At 40.2% G+C, this 11,136-nt stretch overlaps 1 protein-coding gene across 5 annotated transcripts in view; it reads left to right on the top strand.

Annotated features, from left to right (window-relative positions):
• TENM1 (teneurin transmembrane protein 1) overlaps positions 1 to 10,766 on the top strand; it is a 918,746-nt gene extending 907,980 nt beyond the window's left edge. For all 5 annotated transcript variants that reach the window (XM_068696724.1, XM_068696723.1, XM_068696726.1 and 2 more), the window contains 4 exons: positions 2,632 to 3,019; positions 3,686 to 4,906; positions 5,415 to 5,557; positions 6,919 to 10,766. In XM_068696724.1, the coding sequence (XP_068552825.1) occupies positions 2,632 to 3,019; positions 3,686 to 4,906; positions 5,415 to 5,557; positions 6,919 to 7,677 (2,511 nt within the window). In that variant the 3' untranslated portion in view covers positions 7,678 to 10,766. The remainder of the gene's footprint in view (positions 1 to 2,631; positions 3,020 to 3,685; positions 4,907 to 5,414; positions 5,558 to 6,918) is intronic.
• The last annotated feature ends 370 nt before the right edge of the window (positions 10,767 to 11,136 follow it).

Raw genomic sequence — 11,136 nt, forward strand, 5'->3', positions numbered from 1 at the left:
TAGTTTGTGATGAGCTTATAAATAAAGTCATATGATTTAAACCTGTCATTCTGGAATTCTGCACAAGTGGACAAATCCTGATCTTGTAGGAGCAAATGACAAAAGCCTACTGGCTCAGGTAGTGGCAGGCTTGACTTATACTGTAACTTGTCACTAAATTATTGAAAGCCATACACACTATAGACATAATCTCCCAGCTATTTAATGTGCTTTCCTCACAATTTGTTACTTGTGCCAAAGAAAGATGAATTCACTGTCAAAATTAGACATTGAGATATCATTTTGTAGCCCATTAAAGTCAATAGCTCGTTGTGTTAATTATGTAATGTCTGAAACCTCATAAGACCCAATAATTCCTTTTATCAAAAAATCAATTATATAGTTCACTTCCAACTCCTAGTTATTTACTTTTCCATTTATTACCACTTGATGAGTTGTCTGTCTTCTAAAAGCTCTCCTCCTTCCAGGGTTATACCCAGTAAGTTTTCAAGAGCCCTGTTATGGTAGTACTGGAATTAATTCTCACTGATGACATTGGGCTTCTCTTGATTTGGTCGCTCTCCTCAATTAGCTGATGGCGTTATAAAACCTGAATACTTCCAGTTTTCATCCCAAATCCTGCTGTCTACCTCCAGACAAACTCGCTGAGCGGCTGTGTGCGTGTGTTGGACAGAAATGACATCTAGTGGCCGTGCCCAGCAGTTGCGTGTTCCCAGGAGAGCCCCCAGTTCTTGCCACTGGCTTTGGTTTCGTCGCATCAGTCATTACGTGGCTGATCAGGCTTTGGCTGCTCTTATAACATGGATGTTTTACCAGCTCCCCTCTGAAATCCTCTAAAATTATTAGGATCCAATTTGTGCAGATAGTGCAAAAATCTATTGTAATATTATCAGGATGAATAGGGAATTAATTTTGTTTTCTCTTTATAGTGTCCCTAATAGGCTAGATAGGACAGTAAGTCTCCAACCCTTCTACTGTCTAGCCTTTTACTATCCTGGACAAAAGTGGAAAAGCCACAAAGTGCTGTAAAATGGCACACAGGGGCACTAAAATTATATTGGAGATGTTTCTGATCTTGTTATTCATACTCTGTCAATGGCAGACAGTTTAAAAATAGACCCGGGAGCAGTATATATAGAGCAGCATCACATCAGTGCTAGGAGAGAGTTCAGCCCATGGTTTACTGCAGGATGGGGACTGTTGACTGAAGGTGAAGCTAAAATAAACTCTATGTGTGTTAGAAGTGCTTGGCAGACCAGCAGTAAAGCGATCAGAAAAAAGCTTGGTGTCTAGGTCTGTTGGCACACATTGGGATGTGTTGGGGCTCCTGGGCTGGCAAGCAGGTGATGGGTGCCCATCAGCAAGGGCAGGAGGGCACACACCTTACAGGTCGGGGGGCAAGAGAGTCTGGTCTGGGCTTAGCTGTCTTCTCTCCTCTGAATGAGCACTCTGGTTATTTGTCAGAGCACAGTGCCTTACCAACAAAGTTGCTAAACACATCACAGGGCTGAGGCTTTTTTTTAAAAAGCCTTTTTCCTGATTTCTTTTCCCAATACTCTATGAAAAAGCACAATCACACATTCCTTGTAAAACTTTGTTTTGCATGGTGTCTCGGTTTAGAAAAGACCAACAAGTTTGCTTACAGGGCCATGAGCTCAGAACTGCTCAGGATCTACTCTCCATTTGAGATCAGGCACTGGAGCAAGGATGCGCAGTGCTCTGAAACATCCAGGCCACTCACCAGGGCTGCAGGAAGGCTACAAAGCTCTCCCATACATTTTCACTCTGTGCTTTCATTCTACTTGTTTCAACAGTGACTGTTCACTGGCAGGGTTGTATGCTGCATGCTGTGACCTTGCATGGGACTGGTGGAGATGTTTACAGAACCCAAACAGAAACACTTGCAAAGAAAAATGCTTGCTTGCCATGCTTGCATACTCATCTGCCAAAAAAAAAAAAAAAAAAAAAAAAAAAGGAAAGAAAAACATATTTCATTGACTGGCCACAATTAACCAACCTGGGGCAAAATATCTAGTACCTGTGTAGAAATTTTATTCTTTTTAAACATTAAAAAACATAGAGAGAACCTTCTCTAAGCACAGGGATACTGGGGCCTCTGGGGTGGTCTTTCATAGAAGACATACAGAAGAAGGGGTAGGTCTGTGCTAGAGCTATGCAGAATACCAGTAAAAGCTAAACACCACATACACACCACTGTATGGTTTGCCTTTCCACCTCCTGTAGAAACATCTGTTGGTACAGATGCTCTACCTGTGATTGAAGAAGTGGTTCCCTCTGTTTTAGCTTCCTGGGAGGATGACCTAAATATTTCAAAGCAACATGGCAAGTCAGCATGAGGCTGAAATGCCACTGAGAGCCACATCTGCCTTCCAGTTTGGGGGTCCTTACCTCTAGCCTTATTATCATTCTCCTTCTGCTTTATGCCACCTTGCCTTGCTGGCCAGGTCTGCTGAAGCTGAAAGCTTTACCCGCAGTTACACAGACAGTAAGAGCAACCTACAAGAGTGGGTGGTTGTTTCAGCATTTCCTTAATCTTCAGGCACTCACCAGATGAATGAATAATAATTTGCTTGATCAACCACTTACATTGCCCTTCCTGTTTGATTGCAGTCCGTGATGCTCCTGTTGCACAGCCAGCGCCGCTACATCTTCGAGTACGACCAGTCAGACTACCTGCTTTCGGTCACCATGCCCAGCATGGTGCGCCATGCCTTGCAGACCATGCTGTCTGTTGGGTACTACCGCAACATCTACACCCCACCGGACAGCACTGCGGCTTTCATCCAGGACATCACCAGAGATGGACGGCTCCTGCAAACATTGTATCCTGGGACAGGTCGCAGGGTCCTTTACAAGTACACGAAGCAATCCCGGCTTTCCGAGATCCTTTACGATACTACTCAGGTCACATTTACCTATGAGGAGTCTTCTGGGGTTATTAAAACCATACACTTAATGCATGATGGGTTCATCTGTACCATCAGATACAGGCAAACAGGTTTGTGTAACTATAACTACTTTGCTAAAGTTTTTGGTTCTGATCCCGCACTTACCTGGCATGAAATTCCATTATTTTTATGTCTTCTTATTTTTTATGTTTCAACAGAAAAAAATGTGTATATATGTCTATGTCTGTGTCCACGGGCATATATAGCTGTCCCGTTTGAAATACAGTTTTCTTTTTACTGCTTGGTTTGGAATAGCGCTTACAATGTTTGATTGTTTTTATTCCACTGTGTGGATATTTGCTAAATACTAAATCAAGTTGGTTTATTGTTTGTGTTTGTAAGTTTCCCTGTTTATACCAAAATGTAACATAAATTTAAAAGGACTATTTATATGAGGAAGAAAATCACCATGTAAAATAAATTCAGTTTAGAATTATCTTGTAAGTAAAAAGGAATCATAATTATGAATAAAATAGCATTCATTTAAACAAATGTTAATAACATACAAATATTTTGTAGAGCAAACATTAATAAAGGTTTGTGAGAGAATAATCAACCATACCCTTAGTTAATATACTGTCTGAGATAGTCAAGTAGCAATGAGGCAAGGGTATATTTGAGTTCATAGCTTTTCTGTGCTAGTTCTGTGAAGTGTACTATGGACATAATTCATTTCTTTTCTTGCTTTTCCTCTTTCCTCTGTTTCTTGTGGACAGGTCCACTTATCAGTCGCCAGATCTTCAGGTTTAGTGAAGAAGGGCTTGTAAATGCCAGATTTGACTACAGCTACAACAATTTCCGTGTCACAAGTATGCAGGCCATGATAAATGAGACACCTCTGCCCATTGATCTGTACCGTTACGTTGATGTCTCTGGCAGGACAGAACAATTTGGCAAATTCAGTGTGATTAATTATGATTTAAACCAAGTTATAACCACCACTGTGATGAAGCATACCAAAATTTTTAGTGCCAACGGTCAGGTGATCGAAGTACAGTATGAAATTCTAAAGTCTATTGCCTACTGGATGACCATTCAGTATGATAATATGGGTCGTATGGTGATCTGCGATACACGCGTAGGTGTGGATGCCAATATAACTAGGTATTTTTATGAGTATGATGCTGATGGTCAACTTCAGACTGTGTCTGTGAATGATAAAACCCAGTGGCGCTACAGCTATGACCTTAACGGCAACATCAATTTGCTGAGCCATGGAAACAGCGCACGCCTCACTCCTCTGAGATACGATCTTAGAGATCGCATTACCAGACTTGGAGAAATTCAATATAAAATGGATGAAGATGGTTTTCTCAGGCAAAGAGGCAATGAGATCTTTGAGTACAACTCTAATGGTCTGTTGAACAAAGCATACAACAAAGTGTCTGGCTGGACTGTGCAATACTGCTATGATGGTCTTGGAAGACGAGTTGCAAGTAAATCAAGCCTGGGACAACACCTACAGTTCTTTTATGCTGATCTCTCCAACCCAATAAGAGTTACTCACTTGTACAATCATACTAGCTCAGAAATAACATCCCTATATTATGATCTTCAAGGTCATCTCATTGCAATGGAATTAAGCAGTGGGGAAGAATATTATGTTGCTTGTGATAACACTGGAACACCACTAGCAGTGTTTAGCAGTCGGGGACAAGTTATAAAAGAAATTTTGTACACGCCATATGGAGAGATCTACCAGGACACTAATCCAGATTTCCAGGTTGTCATTGGTTTTCATGGAGGGCTCTATGATTCTCACACTAAATTGGTTCATCTGGGCCAGCGGGACTATGATGTCATTGCTGGTCGGTGGACAACTCCAAACCATCACATATGGAAACACCTGAATGCTGTCCCACAACCATTTAATCTCTACTCATTTGAAAATAACTACCCAGTTGGCAGGATCCAAGATGTCGCTAAGTATACAACAGGTAAAAGTAACACATTGCTTACGAAAATACAGGTTTTGGTCAGATTCTGGTATGGATTTAATACTCCAGAAATCCTTTATATACATTCAAAGTTAGTATTTGGCTCTAGTCTTAGATATATTAAAGTTATTTCTTTGGTAGCTAACAACTTACAGAGCTTCGTCTGTTTTTATAGTCTTCTGGTAATCAGTAAAATAATTAATAGCTTCATCTGCTTCTTCTCTAAATGCTAAAAATAGGGGAAGAATGGAGGCAGCATAATTCTAATTTTTTTCCATTATAAGTAGGAAGCGGGTACACAATCGATTAGAGTATTGCTATGCTTTGTAATCAGATAATTTGTTTTCTAAAATAAATGCTATAACCAGTACTAAAAACAAAAATTGATGTGAAATCATTATTTCTGAATAGCTTGAATTTCTGTAAACTACACGCACTTTTTCTACGATTTACATGTCTCATTGCCTTAATATTTATTTATTTATTTACTTACTTATTTTTTTTGTAGACATTGGAAGTTGGCTAGAGCTGTTTGGTTTCCAGTTGCACAATGTACTACCTGGGTTCCCAAAACCGGAGATAGAAGCTTTGGAGACAACATATGAACTTCTACAGCTTCAAACAAAAACCCAAGAGTGGGATCCTGGAAAGGTTAGCATAAACTCTGTTCAACTGCTTCTATTTCTGAAGTAAGCAATTTGATTAGAAAATGCTGATTAACAAGGAAACAATGTAACTGTTTTTTCAACGTGATAGACAAGGCAAATAATAGTCTAACTATGCATTATTTACTGGCATCAGATTCGAGTTTTAAAGAGAAACTTCTAGGAACACAATGAAGAAACTTCAAAGCAAAGTGATAAAATGTTTGTGCACAAATTGAACTGCAAAATTTTATGGAATTAAAGAATTAAAACACCAAGTTTTTGTCTTTGATAGCAAAGAAGCCATAGAGAGCAAAGAAGCCAAAATCACCAAGAGTAGAAACAGCTTTACAAGTCTGTTTCTCTGCATAGCCTTTGCAGGAAAACAGAAACCTTGTTGTGGATTTGAGTTTGTAAAACTCAAACCCCAGAGCTTGTTTTCACTAAGAAGAGACATGCAGCAGCTTTCAGGGTCTAGCAATCAATGTGACTGCAACAGGACCAACTATGGATGTTCTGAGCAGGTGTTCATGTTTTGCATTTAACCATAAGAGGTATTATTTTACAAAGAAGAGAGAGAAAAGATGCCTTCCTCTAATGTAGTCAGGAAAAGAAAGCATAAATAGTTGTGAGTTCACATCAGCAGCGTATAGTGCACTTCTTTTCCCATTCAGAGATGACTACACAGTGTGCAGAGCGCTGGAGAGTCAGAGCTGGTTCCAGATTTAGGAGCATGTCCAGGTAAAATTATCACTGAGATATTAAAGGAGCTATTACAAAGGCACAGGAAGATTATTGTGATAGGTATACTGTAAAAAGACAAATAGACAGTTGGAGGGAGATTTTTTTAGCCACAATGGAGAGAAAGATCTACAGATCTGATGAACTTCCCTTGTTCCTATTGTTCTAGTGTCCTGAGACCTTCACAGCTTGATTTCCTTAAAGAATTGGCTATAAAACTGTTTCTGCTGTTTTACAGAAGACATAATGAGACCTAGTGATTTGCCTAGAATCATGTGAGAGAGTACAGTTTTGAATTCAGGTTTCCCCTTACCTATAAGTTGAAAGTCCAGCCATTAGAGTGACAATTCAAGAAGGGGAGGAAGAAAAAAGGAAGGATAAGAGTGAGAACAGCATTTGTGATAAACATGTTTTCCACTTGTTTTCTAGAAACTAAAGAGTCCAAGAGACAGAAAGTGATAGGCGATTAGAAAGCCTGTGCAAATACCCAGGCTCTGTAGATGCACAAGATGTTTTGTGAAAGAATTGGAGATCCATTTTAATCAGCTAAGATATTGGTAGGAACTGTGACACACCATGAAGAACTACAAGATTCCTCTCCTGCAAACTTTGTATTTTCTTTTCCAGACTATCCTTGGTATTCAGTGTGAGCTACAAAAACAACTCCGAAACTTTATATCCTTGGATCAACTTCCTATGACACCCAGTTATAGTGATGGCAAGTGCTATGAGAGCGTGAAACAACCAAGGTTTGCAGCTATTCCTTCAGTGTTTGGGAAAGGCATCAAATTTGCTATCAAGGATGGTATAGTGACAGCAGACATTATCGGTGTGGCTAATGAGGACAGCCGGCGCATCGCTGCCATACTCAACAACGCTCACTATCTGGAGAACCTGCACTTCACCATAGAGGGCCGAGATACGCACTACTTTATCAAGTTGGGGTCTCTGGAGGAAGATTTGGCCCTAATTGGCAACACCGGAGGACGACGCATCCTGGAGAATGGCGTCAACGTCACAGTGTCACAGATGACTTCCGTGATCAACGGGAGGACTAGACGCTTCGCTGACATACAGCTCCAGCACGGTGCACTGTGCTTTAACGTTCGGTATGGAACAACAGTAGAAGAAGAAAAGAACCATGTCTTAGAGATAGCCAGGCAGAGAGCTGTGGCTCAGGCCTGGACTAAGGAGCAGAGACGGCTGCAGGAAGGGGAAGAAGGGATTAGGGCATGGACAGACGGAGAGAAACAGCAGCTTCTAAGCACTGGACGGGTACAAGGCTATGATGGATATTTTGTTTTGTCTGTGGAGCAGTATCTTGAACTTTCTGACAGTGCCAATAATATTCACTTTATGAGACAGAGTGAAATAGGCAGAAGGTAACAAAGAAAACCTCTGCCTTTGCGTCACCAAAGACTGCCTGTTTTTAAACGTAAAATGGTTTATTGTATTGGTTTTTCTAGATCAGAACTCTGTATATATAAATATAGAGGAAAAAAAACATATCCAACTGCCTTTAAATGTGACAGAAGATGGTATTTTAATATTGTTCGTTTAACTCTTTGAGAGATGACAGTGGAGATTTTTAGTTCTTGTGTGGCAGTATTCAAACCTTTCAGAAGCAGAGCTAATAGCTGCATGAGAGCACGAACAGCCCGGGGTGAGAGCACGCATCCAAGCAGGGCAGGTGAGAGCGCAGCGTGCTCTGCCTTCTTCTAAAGAAACACCACTTCTTTTCCGTTGCTGTTGATTTAGTAACTCACCAGTTATTTAAAAGGTTACGGAGCCCAATTCTGTAGCCTGTATTTACTGGGTAGTTTTATCCCATTGAGATCTCCCATAGGTTCAAGGGATTGCATACAAAACCCAGACTGTGTATGGAAACTTTGTCATTGCTCATCAACACTGCACATGTCATTTGTCACAGCTGTGATCTAAGGGATTTTCTAACCTGGAAAACCCAACTTTTATTAGACACAGTTTGTAAGTATTTTTATGGATACAGCTTATAGAGGCTGTACCATATGAGCTACGCCTTTGCTAGATCATGGCCACCTCTCATTCAGTCAGTGAAGAAAACCACGTTGCATCTCTGTTCACACACGGGAGCTTCTCTCCTGGTTCCCTTGGTGTGGGGTTGTGCTGGAGTCCAGCAACACAGTGGAGCTGCAGATCCTCCTGGGAGGGGTGCGGGATCACACTGCACCATTGGGGTTCAGCCAGGTACCAGAGATGGCCAAAACAGCCCTGCGAGCACAGTAGTCAACAGGGGTCTCCCCCCTGACATCAGCAGGCTGTGGATTAGGCTTTATCTCAATGCTTTTGGGACAACCTCTGTTATTCAGCTGGGAGGGTTCACGTGTATGCAATTTGTAGCCTTGCAGGATCAGTCCTGCCTGTAGAATTGGGCCAGGACTCTTCTTCTCACAGATCATTTGGAAGTTGTAGTGGTGTTGGGTTTAGGCATCATGTTATTTTCATCTCAAATTGATAATCCCGTTGTATTACTCATTTTGCGGAGTCTCAAGAAGATTGGTGGGTTGGAAGTTGATGAACCTGTGTGGATAGTACATATGTTGATAAATGTAGAACATTTTGGGGATGACTCTTCACTTTTCAGCTCAATATCTAGAGCACATAGAAAAGCATTATATTGCATGGGCAGAAATTTTTATTTCCCAAGGTATCGTGCTGCTGGCACAGTTATTTCATAGCAGAGTAGGTGATCCTTCTTTTCGCTTGTCATTTTTAAAAGACCTGATTAGCTTGGGCGGGGGGCGGGCACACGGGGGGGATAGGTAACCACATTTCCTTTACTGACTTTCCAAGGAAGCTAGAAGTCTTGTTATAGAGCCTGTGTATCCGTAACAGTGATGTTATTGCACATTTCTTTCAAAACAGACTTAGTAAATATATTGAAACAATTTCTGCTCAGATTTCCTGAAGCCAACAAAGTGCTTTCTTTGTCTCCCTTTCTTCCCTTTTTCTTTTTTTTTTTTTCCTTGTTTTTGGGCAGGTGGAGCAGACTGTACCAAAGTTAGGGATGAGCCTGAACTGGAACCTGAGACCTGGATCCTCCAGGACTTGGCCTCAGGTCCCAGCCTCGTGCCTCCAGCATCTCTTCCCTGACTCCCTCTGTTCCCCAGGGGAGCCAGACCAGCTTTGGGGGTCTGGGATATGGCTGGGCAAGAGCCAGACCCAAAACCACCTTCTACCCACAGCCAGGGGGGCCTGCGGACCAAAACCTGCACATACATACCTTGCTCAGGCTCATCACTAACAATTGTACAGAATTTGGAGCTGATGACATCCAGTTTTGACAGCTCTGATTGCCGCAATTTTCCATAAAAATCATGGAGAATTTGAATACCTCCACACCAGCCTAAAAATGGACCTTAAAATCCTTGAGCCTCTAATATGCTTTTAATCAATGGAAGAATAATTTATTAATTGTATATAGAGTGCATTCATAAACGTGATGATGTATTTTATCACTGATCCAAGATGTCAAATATTAGAGTCTATTTTACTTATATTTTAAGCAATTATACTTTTTTGCAATTCACTAATGACGTATCATTTTCAAACTGCTTTAAATATCCATTATAAACAAATATTTGAAGCTATTAGATTTACCTTGAACTGTGCATTTCTAGTATGTAATACATATTTAGTTAGTTGTGCCTTTAGTTTCTTAAAGTTATATTTGTATTATATGCAGGAAATGCACTTTGTATTACCTACAGCTGTGTTTTTTAATACTGCCTTGATTACTGTTGTTCTCATATTATGCCAAAAGGTCAAAGAGTGAAATGTGTTTGTCTCTGAAAGTCAATTTGGCATTTTTCCAGTTCCTGGGTGGATATTTTTGAACAATATTTCTTACAAGCATATGGATGTCTAAAAAATTACATGATATTACGTGGCCCTGTTACAAAAGAAAAAAGGGCTTTCATCATAACAGTGTCAGTTATTTAGGAAGCTAAAAATAATATTGTGTTGAGATGACAGTACTAAAGAAATTGTATTGATAAATGAGCACTGGAGACTGAAGTCATAGCTCCACGTGGGCCAGCCAGCAGTGAGTCGTGAGAACTGTAACTATAGCAAACAGCTTTGGACCATCTTATTCATGAACAATCTCAGATGGAGGCAGGGAATATTTCAGTCTCCATTTTCTTTTTCTAGTAGTTAGAATAATTTCTGAGTGTTGTTGTTTTGTAGTTTCCCTTTTTTGTTGTTTTCCTTTTTTGTTTGCTTTTTTACTATTATTATTTTGCACTATAGCCTAGAGTCCCAAGTGAGAAAAAGCAAAAAAAAAAAAAATAATGGCATGCAAATTTGTATTGTTCTTTAGATCAGATAATTTGATGCTAGCATTCTGCACTGCAAACAAGGTTCTGAAAGTGGAAAAAAATAAAATAATGAAATGAAATAAATTAAAATAAAATAACATAACAAAATAAAATAATCACTATTGCACACTATCCTGTAGCAAAGTACCTACCATGAGAAATATATGCTATATTTTTTATGACAGCCAAACCAGTAATGTGTGCAAGTAATGTTTCCTTTGTTTTCATATTTATTTAGCAAGTCTTGAACATTTCAAAGCTATAAATATATATATAGATATATATGTAGAGCATAGCCAAATAAATATATATGAACTGGTCAATGTGCAACTGGGTATACCCATTCTAGCCGTTTAGTTTGGGCTCCTCAAGGTCCTCTCAGTGGTGGCCGCTCCCTGCCCTGCAGTCCCTGCCAATTGTCTCGGGTGGTCGGTGGTGTTGGAAGCCAAGGCACAGATCCCGAGGCAAAAGCATTTAGGCAAAGGAG

This window comes from Anas acuta, chromosome 13 (assembly GCF_963932015.1).
Source record: "Anas acuta chromosome 13, bAnaAcu1.1, whole genome shotgun sequence".
Lineage (NCBI taxonomy): Eukaryota > Metazoa > Chordata > Aves > Anseriformes > Anatidae > Anas > Anas acuta.